Raw genomic sequence first — 18,599 nt, forward strand, 5'->3', positions numbered from 1 at the left:
GAAAGTCCTACAGCTAAAGAACTGGGAAGGATGTCCTGGTATACCCATAGCTGTGTAATGTTTAGAAATTATCTGCAGACCTCCCTCAATAGAAAGTAGAAAAAGTTGTCTGTCCTTCAGTACCCATGATGTGATAATCACTGATAAAACTCAGCAATTTTAACCTGGACCTAAGAAATTTCTCCTTGTCTTGTGAACCCTTTCAATCATGAAAAAAATTTTCAGTGAATCTGGACTTGAAAAGTTAGATTTATACAGCTGCTTGAAATTCCTATTTTTTTTTTAAATTCATTCTGATGCTTGGGCTTTTTTGACAATTTCTTTTATTTATTTGCTGTAAGTGGATGAAAAGTAAACTAATCCTGTTCAGAACATCTATCTGAGCAGTCTTGTTGTCAGTATTTTAATATGATGACTTGACTAAAAGAATAAATAGTCTGTTTCTCTAACTTTTTAAACTGCTATTTTTAGACCTCAAATCTTTTTGTCTTTGATACTGCATGGAGGTTTTGGATGTGTTGGTAGGGTGTATGATGTTAAGTTTTCAAACCTTTTGCATGTTTTTTATAAAATCACTTGTGTTGTGAGTTTATGGCAATGCAGAATGAGAGATTTTAGCTTTCAGCCAAAACTACTTTAGCAAGTTCCTATAATTTCCAGTGTGCAGGCTACAAGAACACATAACTCTTAAGAGGTGAAGCTGTTGAGGTTAAATCCTTGAATGAAAGTAATGACTTTGGATTTTTTTCACTCCTTATAGATTTTTTTTTTTAATTCTTACTGTAATCCATCAAATAAAAGAAAGTATTTGCACAATGAGTCTTAACACCACCAACACATCAATGAAATGCATCCTTTACCTTAACTATTTGTTTTCTTAAATTTTTTATCTACTGAAATGCCATTTGCTCTCAGACATACATTTGAGATATCTCATTTTCACTTTGAAAGATGAGCACATCAAGTAGTAGAGGGAAAGTGAAAAAAAAAACCCCATTGAGCTTTAATTTCAGAAGCACTGGGGAGAAGTAGGAGTAGTTAAACATGTAGACAATTTAAACATAAGGAAGACACAAAAAAACTCTTGCCCTCCATACTCCCACTTCCTCTCATGTACTTAACTTCTACTGTATTTGTATTGAATTACAGTATTCCTACTTTATATTTCTGATTTTTTTCTTTTCTCTCACTGCACCATCAGTAATTGGAAAGTCTTACACTGCTGTAAAATACAGAATAACTAATGATCATTAAAAATCCTCTTATGTTTTCTTTTCCAGGCTGCATTAGGAATTATGCAGATGGTTGAGGACACTCTCATTGAGCACGCTCATACAAAGCCACTCCTTCCCAGTCAGCTAGTGAGGTACAGAGAAGTGCAGCTTCCTGACAGTAAGTTAAATGATTGATTTATGATATTTAAGTCACATTAAATTAAGATTCTCCTTGCTCACATTTTAAAATGCATATTACTGTGTTGCTAGGAGTGTGTTTTGAAGTCAAACTTACTTCAAGTTATTCTAAACTTAAAATTCAGAAATATAGTTAGGGTGTGGCTTTACTGATAAATTTGTGTACTAATACATGACCTTTCTAGCATACTTGACAATTACTTTGATTTCATTTTTAATTTGTGCATGTAAATGGGACTTCTTGGGATGACGGGGATGATCTTTTGGTGACTGCCAACCCAAAGCCACTCTATGATCATACAATTTTGCACTTCGCTTCCAAGTCACTTGTTATAATTTATGGAAATAAGAGCCCTGTCCCAGTCTCTGCTACACAGAGTACATACATTTGAGTGAACACCATTCTTTGAGCATTTCTGAGTATCACTTGACCATTAAGAATTGCACATAACGACTCTTTGCAAAAACAAAAAGCTCTTACACAAATATTTTTTTTTCCTTACACAAATTCTTTTGGTCTTGTATGTTTTTAGTCCCATGGTGAAAAAAGTGTTTTTTATGAAAAGGAGGTTCAAGGTATTGCTGGGAGTGGTGACATAGATAGCTGTACAGATAAGATAAATTACCCCTAGCTGGTTGTCTGTGGAAGCTGCCATATACAAAAGAAGTTGTTGGTATTAAATGCTGAATTATTTTTAATGTTCATAATAATTTCTGGCAGATTGTCTTTAGGAACTGTTTACACAGTCGAGCCAATGCAGAATTTCACTGCAGTTCCAAAAATACTTGCTTGAAGAGACGCAGCCAGTGTCAATTTACTCACTAATATTTCCAAGCAGTAACATTTTGATGGTAAAATGATGCATTCTTTTCTTGTCTTATGAAAAGTATGCTCTTAGTGGAAATTCTGCTTTAACAGTCCTAAACCACTTATTATAAGTCCATTCTACAAACTTTAGACCATTATGTTTTAATTGTCAACAGTGAGAATGTACACTTATATGAACTTCCATGTTTTAACTTTGTCTTTTAGGAGGTTGGTTTGTATATCAACAGAGAAATGAAGTTCATAACAATTGTGGCATCGAAATCTATTACCAGACAGACATGCAGAGTACTTCTGAGAATATGTTTTTGGAGCTCTTTTGCCAGATTATCTCGGAGCCGTGCTTCAACACGCTGCGCACCCAGGAGCAGTTGGGTGAGTTCTCAGCAGCGCTGTGTGTGTGTACCCGAGTGCCACTGAGACCTGGGGAGGTGCTCTCTCCCTGCTTGCTGAATGCCATTCAAAGGGCACTTGGTAAATGCAAATCATCTTAACTGCTGATGACTCAAAGAAATTCTACTGTGCACAGAGTCTAAAATAAGAACAAGCAGGCATGATTTTTAAGATGTCTGAAATATCTGAAATCAGCTCCAACTCACTGTGATCACTGTGATCACTGTACAGAAAACTTCATGTTAGAATTTGCCAAAAGGAGATTGGATCAGTCCCCTAAATTTCTAGATCTTCTTAAAGAATCAATAGTAGTTTGATGTTTCCTTCTTGTGACCCTACTTCTAGGTGCACTTCAAGATTCATAGAATCACAGAATCATTTAGGTTGGAAAAGACATCTAAGATCACTGAGTCCAACTGTTAAATTGTAAGGCCTACCTTAGAAATACTGCTGTGTGGGTAATGGTAATCTACTGTATTGGTGAAGACCTAAATACATTTCAGGCGTTTTAAGACTATAGCTGTTCACCAGTAAGTAGAAATAATTGTTACCTGAACCAGTAAGGCTGAGAACTGGTGAGGTTATTCCAAACAGAGTAAGAAGAAGAGACAGAGACTTTGCATGACAGCTCACATGATTGTAATACTGGTGAGGAGGAGTACAGGTTTTCCAAAGGTGAGAAGCAGACAAATATTTCAGTGTGATGACTGCCAGGGATGTCAGGCAAGATTAGGCTTTTTGTGAGCAACTGGCAGAACCAGCCATACAGTATTCATCACAGGAGTTTCAACTACCTGTATCCCTGCTGAAAACAGGATAGACCCAGGTTATTTAACAAGATTTTGAAATGTTCTGGTGGCCGGTTTTGTATAGAAGTTGGAAGTAACAGCTGAAGTGGGGGGGGGGGAACTGAGGAAGAACTGATTTAGTCCAGCACTTCATAATTACCAAATAATAGAGCTCACAACACTTAGGAGGGAAGACAGTAGAAATATCATCAAAATCCAGTAAATTTCATGGAATTGTTAGTAAGATTTCTGAGAAAGCTTAGGGAAAAAGAAGTTAAAGAGTTAGAAGTTTGCTAAACAGTAGAAGTAGTAACAAGAATTCTTTCGATAAATGGTTAAGCAGTATGAGAAAGTGGGGGAGAAAAGTTGGCAATGATGGAAAAAAATCAAAGTGTTCAAATAATTAAAATAAAAATGTTCAAATAATCAGAAAATTCAGGATGGCTTACTTAGTTTTCACTTAATAAATACTGGGGAATCAAAGTTCATGTCTTACTTTTGAACAGGAAAATAACAGATTAGTCAGATTAAATTAGAAGTTTTTAAAAAGTTCAAGGTGTGATGAGCTCTGCATTCTATTCCAAAGAATGAAATTAGGAAATCCTGGAATTAGAAGTCTTATAATGGAAAATTTGTGGATGATTAGGTATTGGAAAGATAGACACAGCTAAATGCTACATGTTTCTTTTAAAAAAAAAGGAAGAGAAAAAGCAGGGAAATTGTAGATCAGTCAGTTTAATTCAAATTCCAGGAAAACATGGAATAAATTTTCAAGCTAGTTCTAAATTCATAGAAGGTAACTGAGAGACTGTTACTAAAGTACCTAGGTGGAAGAACTAGACATTTGGGTACAGGAGTGTGGAAGGTCATGACTGGAGAATAGAGAATAGTTCATTTGGAAAATGGTGTTCTGCAGAGCTCTGCTCTGATCCAGTGTTCCATGCTGTATTCATCAAAATTCTGGATGATAGAAGAGTGAGGGTATTCACTGAATTTTCAGATAATACTAATTTGGGAGAGGCTGCAAGTGTGTGGGAAGGTAGAGTTAGAATTTAAAATTAGTTTGACATTTTGGAAACATGACTTGAATGAAGACAAGATGCAATTTGTTAGGAACGGTTTGGCAGGAACAACCAATGGCACAGATACAAGCCAGGAAGCAACTGGCTAGGTAGCAATTTTGTAGAAAACTCTGCAGGGTACAGTGGATCAGAAGTAGGACATAAATCAGCAGTGTCATGCTGCTGTGGAAAATGCTGGGATATATAAATGGAAACATTCAAGATGCACTCACAGTAATACTCCTAAATTGTTCAGATAAAAACTTTGAAATACTGTAACCAGCTTTGACATGAGCATCAGGAAACCATAAGAAAACTATAAAACAGCATTTAAAAGACTGTTACGTGATAGATTTGCTATTAAAAGGGTAGAGGAAGACTGAAGAGAGGATTAGAAAATCATGCAACAAAAAGGAAGGGAATAATACTTTATCTAACTTGTAAAATGGGAAGTAGTGATCTTACATTACAGCAAAGAGAATTCAGATTGGATGTTATGAAAAAGTAGTAAGTTTCTAATATTAAGTCTAATGAAGCACTAGAGTACAGCTTAATTTCTGGTAACCCGATCCTGATGACAGAATTGCTTTTGTTTTGTCTTAGTGTGCCTCATGTCCTTCTTGCCTCTCCCCTAAATTGATATTGACCTCAGTGAAATAAAGATGTTCTAAAAAAATAGTGTCACATTTTGAAAACCTACATTACTTTATTTATAATACAGAATTAAGTTAACATAAAATTGCCTTCTTGCCAAACATGCTGCATTTGGCAAATTCAATGCTGTGACAAAGGATTTCTTTTCATTTGTGGATCTTCTTGTTTTGCCAAGGTTACATTGTGTTCAGTGGCCCACGTCGGGCAAATGGCATCCAAGGACTGCGATTTATTATCCAATCTGAAAAGCCACCGCACTATTTAGAGAGCAGAGTCGAAGCATTCTTAAAGACTATGGAGAAATGCATAGAAGACATGACAGAAGAGGCCTTCCAAAAACACATCCAAGCTTTAGCAATTCGTCGTCTAGACAAACCAAAGAAGCTGTCTGCAGAATGTGCTAAATACTGGGGAGAAATCATTTCCCAGCAGTATAACTTTGACAGAGGTAAGACAAATGGTAATTCCTTTAAAACGGAATGCTCTAGTTTGGCTGCATTTGTGACAGTTGAGTGTCATATTCATTTGGGAACAACTTAAACTTTTACACAGCCTATACATAATTTACTGTCAATTTCCCTGTGATGCAGTCAGAAACACACTGACATGCCTCACAGTACACACATTTATATGAATGCTATTTCTCTTTGCATCATGCAGTTGTTTTGAGGGAGTGCTGACAGAGGCAACAGCAAGTATCTTAACTAACATGCAGTCTGTCTCAGCTTAGAGTGGATTTGAAGGAAACACTAATTTTTTTTGTTTTTTTTCATCTGTGGTGCTTTGAAGGTTATAGGTTTGTAGGAGACCAAATGAGATCCAGCTTCTAGAATTATTACTGGAAATGGACTGACATTTATTTACTGTGTGGTCCTACACAATATTTAAGTTGTATTTGTTTAAATACTTTAAAAATGTATTTTAAATTAAAAAAACCAAACTGGATGCATTGATAATACAGTTAGACACATTAGTAATACAGTTTCTAGCATTAAAAAAAAATAATTTATGTACAGATCAGTTTTTCCTGACAGCTTCATGTCTCGACTCTTATTCACAGCTCTAATTTTCTGTCTTCATGCATAATATGCTTCCTCCATAAAACTCATTCTGTATTCTGTGACTTCTCTTCTGCATTATGTGTACCATATTGGCTTTCTATGATAGCAAATACAGTCTTCTTGCTTCATGATGACTCACTGAGCTGATTAATAATGAAGAGTTTTGACTTGTCATCTAGCTTGGTATAGAGAGAATAAGAGCTACTAAAAAGTTTAATGCCTGAGCATAAGAAGTGGAATTGAAACTTATCACTTCAAGTATTTTTTTTTTTTGTGTTTGATGAAATAGTGTGGGGTTTTTCAGCCTTAAGTGTTTCTGTTTATACCATAATTGGATCAATAGTATCTCTTTGGAATTTCTGCTAAGTGTAGCTGTATTTTTAATACCTAAATTCTTCTTATTATTTCCCTTGACTTTTATATCTTTAATTCCCCTCTGCCCACTAGTAATTTTATGTCATTAATTATTTTAATATGACTAGAATTGTCAAAATCAGAAATTCGTATTCCAGCCTTAAGCAGTGAAAGGATTTTTTGTTTGTACATTTTTAATATTACTACTTTTACTGTTTTCTCCCAAATCTTACCTAATTTTCCAAACTATATTGTTGATTTTTTTATTTCCTTCATATAGAACTTCATATTGCTTAGAGCCTGCATTACAGGCTTGTTCACTCTCTGTTCTCTTGCACATGTTTCTTCCTTGATCTTCTTGCTAATCCTAAGAAAAGCAAGCACGCCTACAGGAGACCATCTTGCTTAAGCAGCAGTAATATTAGGTGATTAGTCCATGACAGTTTAATTAATATGAAGGAATGTGGCAACTGAAACACATTGTCCCCAGATATCTTAAAGGTGTGACTACTTCTGAAGGGGTATGTAGGTACCATTCCTTAACATTTCTGTAAAAGTATGTCCTATCATCCTGTTTCCTAACTCTGAAGAAAAGCCATCTATAACCTGCATTAGAAATGTGTAACTGATTTGAAGATAATATACAAGAGCAGGCATATCTATTTTAGCTACTGAATAGCCCAGAGTGCAATCAGTATTCTTCAAATGTGCATTTTTTAGTAAGTCAAATCAAGTAGACTCATTGAAGTACAATTTTCTGCCAAGATTCTACTGACACTTTTAGTGAAGCAAGTATTAACTTGAAAGATAACAATGAGAAGCTTTTCATTTGCAGTCAATTACAGCATCTGAATTTGAAAGAAGTATACTTTGTATAAGCAGTGTGCTAATAACCAGCTGTGATCTGCAGACTTACTCTAATTTGTACTGTTGTTGTGCAGATAACATTGAAGTGGCTTATCTAAAGACCCTGACCAAGGATGACATTATACAGTTCTACAAGGTAAGTTAGTCATGCAGCTAAAATGTTACTGAGAATGAGATGGAGGTACAACTGAATCTTATTTATGCATGCTCTGAAGGAATATACTGACACCTGTTCTAGGTAGGTGGTAAAATGGATGCTGGTATCTTTTATTTCCTGAATATTACTTAGTTTAATAGCAACTGTAAAAATTGCACAGAATGATAGGATTCTGTTGTGGCTTTTTCCTTGCTGGCTCTTATTCTTGTTTCATTTAACTTTCCTTTATGGATATAAAATGTGCTGCTCTGTGACCAAGCCTGGCCAAAATTGCACATTTGTTCTTTTATCTTTTTCTTCAACCAATCAGTGATTCAGCTTATTTTATGGGAATGAATTGTGAATGGAACAGATATTTTTAAAGCTTTGTTCACTGTAAAATCAGTAGGGGTTTTTGTTCCTCTAATGGTTAGGCAGAGCAAAGGAACAGCATAATGATGCAGTAAATGTACATTTTAACTCAGATGGATATTCAATGTAAGGGATTCAAATGTGTCCCTGTCCTGTCCGTGTCACCCCCCCCACCAGTATAAAAAAAACTTGGGCATCATTCTGTCTGGTTTTTAATGTGTAATAGACGATGGTATTTCACTATATTGCAAAGTGCTCATGCTGTTTTATTACTTATGGAGTACTGGTAGCTCAGGGAGTTCTCTGGAAAATAAGATCAACTTAATGTCTTCAGAATTCATTCTTAGTTGGAAAAATTTCTGCCCGTCAAGAAGCATGGGCATGTGTGTGTCTGTCTACTTTTTTCCTCTCTTGGGCAGAGGGCGTTGTTTACTTTTAATTTTTTTAATAGTACGATAGCCTACATGAAGTTATGCAGCAAATGCAAAGTTAGTAAATGGAAATTCAGTACCTGTTGTTTAATAAATGAGAATTTTTGAATGAGTATGCATATTCTGGGTTTGTAGGAATCTGTACAGTTTTGCTTACACCAATGCTCAATACGTGATTATCCAGCATTCCAGAGCAGAAATAACAGGCTAGATTGGATAGTCCAGCTGAATTTAAGAGTGTTCAGGGTGATGTGCTTCCAGGAGGCTGCTAGGGATTGAAAGTTCTGCAGAGATTTTAGGTTGCATTCCTGATACTATGATAGTTAATGGCTGAATTTCTGTTACTTACAGTTTTTCTGAGTTCCAAGCAGTACATGAATTGCTTAACTTGATTGTAAAATAATTTAGGAGTACTGTATGGATGACTTTTATTAATAGTTGAGGACACATCCCAAAATTCATCCCCTGTTTTAAGGTTTAAATTAAAATTAAAATGCTCTTGTTCTTTTTACTGTTTTATAATGTCTAAGGAATACTTCCTACACCTGAAGGACTTGATATTTTTTACTGTAGGTGCTGTTGGCAGTAGATGCTCCCAGAAGACACAAAGTATCAGTACATGTCCTTGCAAGGGAAATGGATTCCTGTAAGTATTGTGCTGAATATAATATTTAATCAATTCCTGTTCCAGCAAGTCATAGTTACAGATAGCCATGTTATATCATACAAAGGCACTGTAAGAAAAACTTAGCTTTGGAGATAATATACCTTTCAGAGGAAGAAGGTGGGTTTTCTCCTAGGTGTACTTCACATGGGTGCTTCAGATTTTTTGTTGATTTTTTAGACAAGTTTTTCAGCTTATCAATATTCTGAAGTATATTGATAATAAAAAAATATATATCCTAAAATAGCACTTCTGCTTTCAACAAGATATTTCTGAACAAACATTAAACTTTGTAATAGTCCTACAGGGGAGAAAAACCCCCAACCAGCCCAAAATTAGAATGTGCAGTTACCAATCCAATGTGGGCATTTTTTTGCCAAACTAGCAATGAATGCCCACAATAGTATTCGAGCACCCTCAAAGGGAAAACAAACAAAAACCAAAACCTCTGGAATGTCAAACATTTTATTTAAACTTAAGAAGGCCAACTTTTATTTAGGTTTTATTTTGAAGTAATATAGATCGGTTGTGCATTCTAAACTGTATTGTTCCATTTTAGAATTCAAGAAGGAAAAGGATAGAAGTGTTTCTGGTTAATAGGAATAAACTGAGAGGAAAAAGGTTCTAAGGTTTTGTTAGCAAATCTTTCACCATTTTATACTGGACTTAAATTCCAACAAACATTTGTTTGCAAAGTCAAAAATATTAAAATCTGGTGTGTGGTACAGAGAGAAGCAGATACTTTGTGCATGTCATGAAAACTCCCTTCTGCCTCAGGACTGAATTTTATGGTAGCGTAGACATTGTGGCTTTGCAGCTGAGTAAGGAAGACTTGCTTCAAAGCCCCCTTCCAGTTTTCATGACAGGTAAATGCTAAATAGAAATAGTTCTAAAACTTTTCCTATCTTCAAGAATAGTAATTGTATTGCCATATTGGGTATGACTTGCTTGGAATGGTATCTTCCCAAGACAAGGGTGAGCTTGACAAGTGATTGCTTACAGAAATTATAACAAGTCCTAAAACAGCTCCCCAGTCCTAAATCTTTTAATCTGGCATTTGGCCTCTCTTATGCCATGAAAAAAAAATATTAGAAATGCAAAAATAAGTTTTGGGGTAATTGGAGTAGGACATGCATGGGTATAGGCAGGGAATACTTGGGGTTGCTGTCCAGATTTTTGGTGCCTGGAGAAACCTCTACACTTCTGTACGTACATCCTTATCAAATGATGTGCTGTTCTTGCACTGCTCTTGTATGTACCACTGGCATTTGCTACTGTTCTCATAATTTGTACTGAGAAGCAGTTTTAAGTGTTGATTGATCAACAGATTATCAACAGTTTGATCAACAGTTTTTATTTCTACATTTTCTTTATGTGTAAGTAAAATGAATAAAAGCCCCTGCCTCAGCTCATGTTTTCAGATAAAATAATGGGTTAATATCCGTATTTCTAAAGACAGACTTGTAATATAAAAGCAAAATGCTTATAAAACCTTATTTAGTGATACTTCAAATCTAAATATTTAAAATTTTTAATTTCAAATATCTAAATAAAGGTGCTTTATTTAGATACCTGTCTTATAAGAGAAAGCAGTTAATCAGTTTTGTAAAAGATAGTCATTAAATTATGGTCCCAAATTATTTTTTCTGATGTTAAATAGGCCCTGTTGTAGGAGAATTTCCATGCCAAAATGACGTGAACCTGGCACCAGCACCACCACTACCACAGGTAAAAAGAAACAACACACAAAAAAAATCCTAGCCTGCATTTTAATCTAGAGGTTTTGTATCATTAAGTACAAGTTTATAGGGAGAAACAGACCTCTGGAAATTGCTGCTGTCATGGGGGTGATGTTTTAGCTCTTTTCTACCTGCATTTTTGTCCTCACTAACAACAGGGATTTTGCTGATTTCTCTTTTTATCAATTTGTCCTTTTTCCTCGATTCTTTTTAGTCCTCTGAAAGGAAAGCTAATAGCAGTAGTAAACTGCACTGATTTTCTGCACTGTGGATAAAATACAGATGATTGTCTGAAAATACTGGTTGTATGTGATCAGATAAATCAGGTGTCAAGATAGAGATGTATATCCATCAACAAATTTGCCATCTTTGTTTAAAAAAACCCAAACAACCCACCAACCCCAGAGCAACAGCAAAACCAACTACTTGGTAATTTTCTTAAAGCTTAAAATATTAAAGCACATTCCTGTCCATGTGTTTATTTGCGGAGGAAACAACTTGGGAAATTCTATTCATACAAGTATTACAGATTTCTCTGTGGTTGGACAGGACAGTATTGGGCCCTTATTGGACCTTCAGTGACTTTTCTTGAAGGATGGCAGTGTTTGTCCCAAGAGGTGATTAACTTTTCACAGTGTGGTAGGTCTGTGTTCTACATTAGAAGAACATTATTTCACCTGTCAGGTGAAATAATTGCCATGAGCAGAAATTTCTGTATGAGGATATATTAGCCATTATGACTGAAATAGTAGAAGCTTACTTTGTTACTACATCTAAAAATAATAGTACATAGAATAGCTATTGTGGTTAGGATCTTAGTCTGATGTTCAAAGGACAGGTGGGGTGCTCTGAATTAGAATGAAAATGAAAAGATCAGCTCTGCATTTATTGGAGATTCTGATGTTGTTAGCAATGCAGTTACTGCATTGTAGATGTTTGAATGATATAAATATCAAACTGGTTGTTCAATAAGAAATAACATTGTATTCTGGAGGTTGCTGTAATAATGAAGTATGAATCACTAATATTGTAGAAAAGAGCAAGACAAGTATATTTATATGTAGCTGTAGCAACAGTTGAAATGAAAAGCCACAAAGGAATTTGCCACTTTTCTGATTGAAGATACTGAGCAGACTTTTTTTTGCATGCACTTTTTTGCAGCCAAGTGTGATTGAAAATATGACAGAATTCAAGCGCAGTCTGCCACTCTTCCCACTGGTGAAACCACATATCAATTTCATGGCTGCAAAACTGTGAAGAACCCCAATGGATGAAGAAATGCAAATGATCAGTACTGACATGGTTTCAGGGGACTTTGTGATGAACAAAATTATTAAAGATCATTAGGATAAATGGTTCTGTTCATTATGAAAGTCCCAGATTCCTCCTTGGTTCATTTGACATTAGCTGTGTGTTAGGGATAGAGGGTATATAAAAATCAGTTGTGGTCATGTGTCATTTATATTACAGACAACCTGTTAAAAAACCAAAATCAACTGAAACAACAATAATAATAAAAAACTTGTAGATGCAGTATATTTTTAAAATAACATATCCCTTCAGAATTTCATTTTGATGAAATAACCCTCCAGAGCAAATGAAGTTGCTTGAAATGTGCTTGTTACTCCTGAAAAACACCGTTCAGTATCTCAATAATTATCTTATTGGGATTTGGAGGGGGTGAGATAAGTAAGTCCTTTTTGGGATGGGGTCAACAATTTTTCTTAAAAATAGAGACTTTCACATTTTTTTGAAGTGACGTGTTGAATGATACTTTTTTAATTGATCCTTAATGCAACCAACTTATTTTCTATTTAAGTTTTATGAAGACCAGTGGGGCTGAAAAAAAGGAAATTTGACAACACAGTAATAGGTGAGAGAATTGTCTTAATGAGAATAATTGAAGATAAGGGCATGATTTTAATCTTTCTATACAAATTTGGGGACATTTTATATTAAAACTAGTAAAATGCTGGAAACACTTTATTAATGCATCTTATTTTTGTTACCAAAAGTGTTGTCCCAGTCTCTTGATACTGTCAACATCCTGTTCAGTTTTATAGCATTACTCTATACTGTCCATTTGGTATATCAAATACTTTGTTTGGTGTCATTTTTTGTTTTCAGTTGCAGATGTGCTGATGGAGATCTCAGTCTGTTTTGCCTCACCTGTTATGTTGGGTCTCAGTCCAGCAAAGCACTCATCAGTGCAGATAACTTTAAACACACACGAGTTCTTTACTCAAGAACAGGCACATGTCAAACAGGGGCTCTCTAATGAGTCAGATACATCATTATTTTGATTCTTGTATGGGTCCTTCTTGTCCTTCAGGAAGGTGTTTGGGACAGTGTAGTGCTGGGATAGCAGTGCTACAGCACAGCCTGTGCTTCAGGTTACATCACAAAGGGTTTGCTCCTGCTTCTGGGAAGAAGGCAGAACTCAGAAGGATCAAGAACTATGCTGAAATAATGTTTATACATATAGATAGATATATATATTCCATAATGTAGTAAAATGATAAAACAATATAAGGTGTCTCACCAACTTTACTGACTTCTGCAGAGTGGTCTGGTGCTTGGGACAGCACCCAAATAGGAAAAGGCAAGGAGCATGAAGTTCTCCTACCTCTGTAATACATAAAAGAGATGGCACTTACTCGGACAGGAGAGAGTATGTAAAGCTCTGAAGGTATACAGTCTGCTCAGAGGTGTTAGTGAGAATTTGCTTCTCACTAAAAGAGCCTGCAGGTAATGCCCTGATGTGACAGGCATGTGTGTCAAACCTCAGAATCCTGGTGTAGTCAGTAGGGCTGTTCTGTGATTGAATCCATGTTGGTTCTTACACTGGCTCTGAGGCCAAATTAAATGAATGCTGGACAGGGAAAGGGCCTTAAGTTGGGTTTGAGAGTCTCTTCTAATTGAATAAATATGGTGCATTTAAAAGTTGTTTCAAAGGTTAATGGTACATGTTTCAGTATCTTTTTAATAAATTTGGTGAGAGTTTGTGATGTAACCTGTTGCCAAGGAAGGCCACTAGCATCTTTTTTAGCCTGATGAAGAGAAAAAAAATAGTCTAAACAAAACCAGTAAAGATGTCTCTGCTCACATTTTTCATGGATCCTTCTCGTGAGGCTTTTTGCCCTCTTGCATTTCACTTTTGTTTATAGTTTTCCTTTAGTAAAAGTATTTGTATTATATATATTCAAAGTTTTGACAACATATTAAAAATATATATTTTGGGATTTAGTATTTAAACATACCACTCTTATGGTGAATATAATGAAATGGCTCCTATTGTGTGTAAAAATAAATATATATATATATTCATGGAAGTATTATCAACTCTTAACAGATTATATAAATAAATTGGAATAGTAGTGTATCTAACACAAGCTCACAAATCATGTTTTCCGGAGGAAAAAACGTAAACCCTCAAAGTTCTGTGACTGGATGTGGAAACCCATGTGGTTTTCCAACAACTCTTAATTGCTTTTAAGTGTTCTCCAGCATTTTACAGTTTCTGAGTTTGATATAGCAGTAAATTTTGATAAACTCAGGCATACTAATGGGTTCATTTTAATGGATCCAAAGCTGCAGTGTCTACAAGCAATAAAGAACTACCTAGAATACACTGTAATTCAATTTTAGTGCTTGTTAATTAGTTTATGTAAGAAAACATAAATTATTATTACATAACTGTAATTTTTGCAAGTGCTATTTTAAGCAGTTGATGTGGAATTGGGTGCATGTGACACAGCCAGTATGACAGAGTGCTAGAGTTATTCTGTTTACAATAAACAATCTGAATTTAATGTTTGGAGTTCTTAATTTGTTTCATTTTAATTTTTGCATACTGGTAATGTTACATCTATCAGTCTGTGCATGTTTTTTATTAGACATTAAATGGGATTTTCTGCTATCCAGCTGGACTAGTTTAGGCCAAATAGCATTGCTGCAGAAGTGCTCCCAGGCACTTCTTGGGGAGTTTCAGAGGACTTCCCCACATGGCATCCCACACCTCTTAGGTAGATCCACCTTGTTGCCCCCTAAGTGTATGAAAAACTTAGTAATATAAAGGTAGAAATATTTGCACAAGACAGAATTTTAATTATTTAATCTGAAACTGTAAATTTAGGGCCTGGCTGCAGCCAGACTGAATCTTGCCTAGTGCAGCTTTACAGTGTTGCTTTGGAGAAATTACTTTGCCTGGTCATTTTCTTCGTTCTGTGCATACCAAAAGACTACATTTCAGAAGGTGAGGAGTGTGTGATTGTTAAAGTAGTAAATAATGTCAGTTCTGGCAGCATAAAGATACAAGTCTGAGAGGAGTCCTTGAAGTATGATTAGCATTAAGAGAGACAGGTTTTGTCCTTGGCACTGGAAGAGTGTCTGGTACTCTCAGGGGAGAAAGAAATTCCTACAGCCCACCTAGAAAATTACTTGTCCCCAACACCAGGGCTTTGTCCACTCCCAGCTGTTAGGGGTTGGTGCAAATCTTGACTTAGTGACTTTACTGTCTTGTAAAAAATCAAGTTATCCAAATCTACTTTAACTAATACTATTAGCCATAAAAGAATGCTTGAGCTTGTTCAGATTATTTAAATGCTTGGATGTGAGCAGCCCTTATTGATAATGTGTTCCACGGTATAATCATAGCATCTGGAAAAGTGTTACACACCTTTTTAATTTCATTTATTATTATCTAGCTCTTGTTTTAAAACAGGATCAGCAGAATTTTACCTTTTCTCTCCTACTTAACTGGTTAGTGTGCTTTTACTGTAGGTCTCCTGTAAAGTGAAAAAACATCTTTTACATTTTTGTACATTTTTCCCATGTTCTTTCAGTAGGTGACCATTGAGCTGACATGGTCATCCACAGTGACACTGGGCCCTTTGCTTGAGCTCATACCTAACGTGATAATCAAATCCAGCTCTGAAATATTTGGTTTGCAAGTCAGTTTTTAATATTGTTCCTAGTACAAGGCAAGTCTGGGTATTTTAAAGCCAGAAGAGATCAGAAAGTCAGGCCCCTTTTGTACCTTGGAATTTTAAAAGCCTGGCTTATATAGATTCTGCTAAAAGGCTTTTGTTTGAAACATTTCTATTTACCATTCAAAGAATATAAGTTACAGTATGTGTTGTGGGTGGAATATAATGGTAATAGTGGGTGAAATTTGAATTGCAGTTCAAAGGAGCAAAGTGTATAAGGCCTAAGGCCCAGGAGATTGTCACAATTAAATCAACTTACTTGAACTAGCATCTAAAGAGAATTTAAGAAAAATATTTATGGCTTTCTAAATTAACATTTCTAAGCCCAAGTGCAGCATTAAAGGATGTAGACATCGCATTGATGAGCATTTGTCATTGCTAATTTTTAAGACTCTGTCTTTAGTGGTGCAGTGCAAAATTCCCAGCTGAATTCTTTGACTGTGCAATGGGTGGGAGAAGATGCAATGGATGTGATTGCTCCAAGTGCAAGGAAGTGGCCAGGCTTAGCCTTTGGGAAACTGCAGAGAGAGGCATCCAAGTTTAAATCCTACATCTTTCTGAGGATTTGCCACCACTTTACTGGGTGTTAGATGTGCTTCCATCTGCATCAGATTTCCATTACAGATTTTCACTGTCTGCTCAGCTTCCTTTTCAAAAAGGGAAGCAAGGAGTTGTGGCACTTGTCCAGTGACTACCAAAGACATGTAAAATTTCACTGGAGCAGCAGCTGGAACTCAGGACCCTCTCTAGCCCTCCCCCCCACCCATACCCAGAACTGGGTGTCCTGTGGTTCGTGTGGGCTCAGACACACATCTGCTCTGGTGGGGAACACTTACAGAATCAGCTCAGGTTCCACAGGAGGTCCTCTGTTAGTAACCTGGAAAGTGGGAAGAACAGGCAAGGGAAGAATCTAATAGAAAACGGAAATGAGGGTGATGTTTTGGTAACTTGAGCTAACCACTGTGTTGTGTTTAGAAGAGCATATGTTTAATATGAAGTCTGTTGCAAAGGATGGACTCCTGTGAGGGCAGAGAAGGAAGAAGAGCTATTTGTGAGTTCCAGGCAGATGTAGGAGGCCAGTACTAGTGCATTTTACATGACTAAGGCTGAGTCATTTCAGAGCATGTGCAGAAATGGTATTGTGGGGTATTGAATGTAGAAAACCTGGGTGTGCAAATGTCAGTGAAAAGGCAGCCCTTTGAAGATGTAAATTTTAGGTGTGATGCCTTTTAGTGTACAAAGATCTTAGAAATTTCCTGAGTAGTACTAAAAGTGGTGCACTTGACAAGGCAATGTTGGAACTAGTTTAAAACACCAGAAATACGTAAACATTTCACAGTAATAGTACTCAAAAATAGTCTTTTTTAAAACTTCCCAGCTGGCTTTGGAATGAAGTAAGTTTAGCAGGACAGATTTTAACCCAAACAATTATTTGTAATGTATGTGAAAGCCAGGGAAATTCACAGGCTTAGTGCCCATCAGTGCTCTGGAGTCAGTCAGCTGTCAAAACGCTCAGCACCTCCTCGCTTTATCCCATTGGCCTTACAGTAACTTTCAGCCTGCTAACAGTTCTGCAGGGCCTGAGGCATAGAAGTGTTTTTAACAACCAATTTCTTAAAACCCATTAGTCCAAGTGAAGTTATTTGTTTTGACTGGGAGATACCCATATCATTCACTGGCACATACCTGTTAAGGGGGGAGTTTCAAGAGTCTGAAAACATCTATGCAAATAATTCTGCTCACAGATTATTTCCAGATAAGATTTCCAGGAAGAGAAAGTAATAGTGACAATTCTGCGGCATTAAATGTATTTTAGGAAGACAGGAATCTGTATGTATAACTGGATCTGTCATCTCCACAAGCTGATTGTTTAGTTCTGCCACTCTGTGTGTCGCCTTCAAAGGCAGAGATGGCTGCTGCTCACCTCACCTTGTGTGACATCTCCCTGCCAAGGTGAGGTGAGCAGACACTGCCATTGTCACACCAGCCCAAAGTGTCACTGGTGTCCCTTTAGCGCTGGCACACACTGTGTGCAGGCACCATGCATGTGCCCTACTATATTTTTTCTGTGATTAGAGTTTGTCTTCTAACCCTGGGAAGCTTTACCTGTGAAGTTAAACAAAGATAGCACCTACAGTTATGTCCAAGCCTGGAGAGCCACCCTGGGCTGCTGCTGGAGCTCAACAAAGTGGGAGGTTTAAGCAAGTAAAACAATTGCAGAAATAATTTGAAAGCAGGTGCTACTCAACTGCAGCAGGACACATCTGCTGATGCATGCACAACATGATTGATTCTATTGCTGTGAATAAGCTAAGAAAAATGTACCTTATGCAGCCTTTCCCTGGAAGTAGGAAGAGTAGAATATTTGAGTGGAATGGCTTGTACGCTCTGTGTAACTTGAAGAATGCATATACAAAGAATGCTTGTAGTTTGGATTGTCCACTTGAGTTTAAATGTCAGTAATTGTTAGTTTAAAGATGCTATGAATGTGAAAATGCAGAAGATTGTATTAAGCTCAATGTATACAAAGTGTAAGTGTGAGCTGGGCTGCTGGCCCACACTGTGAGCCACTTCATAAAAATGATGTTGAAATGGAAGATAATGCATATGAGTTGCATGCCATTTGCACTTCTTGTCTGATAACCATGTCTGTCTGTCATGTCATTGTGTACAAATTATAAATTCCTGGGAAAAGGGGTTGTGTTACTGTGTGAACTACCAATGCACAACTGTGGTGCTGTACAGCTAATAATATGTGTTAGGCTTTTTTTAAATGTTGAATTGAGTAATTTAGAGTGAAGACAAGATCTTCATTTCAGGACAGCTTGTAGTGTCTAAATAGTCCTAAGTTTC

At 36.4% G+C, this 18,599-nt stretch overlaps 1 protein-coding gene across 1 annotated transcript in view; it reads left to right on the forward strand.

Annotated features, from left to right (window-relative positions):
- Nucleotides 1–14,570, forward strand: part of IDE (insulin degrading enzyme) — a 53,719-nt gene extending 39,149 nt beyond the window's left edge. Inside the window, exons 19-25 of the mRNA XM_066554288.1 lie at nucleotides 1,281–1,392; nucleotides 2,446–2,613; nucleotides 5,310–5,582; nucleotides 7,491–7,552; nucleotides 8,929–9,001; nucleotides 10,680–10,747; nucleotides 11,920–14,570. Coding sequence (XP_066410385.1) covers nucleotides 1,281–1,392; nucleotides 2,446–2,613; nucleotides 5,310–5,582; nucleotides 7,491–7,552; nucleotides 8,929–9,001; nucleotides 10,680–10,747; nucleotides 11,920–12,015 — 852 coding nt within the window. The 3' untranslated portion in view covers nucleotides 12,016–14,570. The remainder of the gene's footprint in view (nucleotides 1–1,280; nucleotides 1,393–2,445; nucleotides 2,614–5,309; nucleotides 5,583–7,490; nucleotides 7,553–8,928; nucleotides 9,002–10,679; nucleotides 10,748–11,919) is intronic.
- Nucleotides 14,571–18,599: the final 4,029 nt, after the last annotated feature.

Source organism: Molothrus aeneus, chromosome 8, assembly GCF_037042795.1.
Source record: "Molothrus aeneus isolate 106 chromosome 8, BPBGC_Maene_1.0, whole genome shotgun sequence".
Lineage (NCBI taxonomy): Eukaryota > Metazoa > Chordata > Aves > Passeriformes > Icteridae > Molothrus > Molothrus aeneus.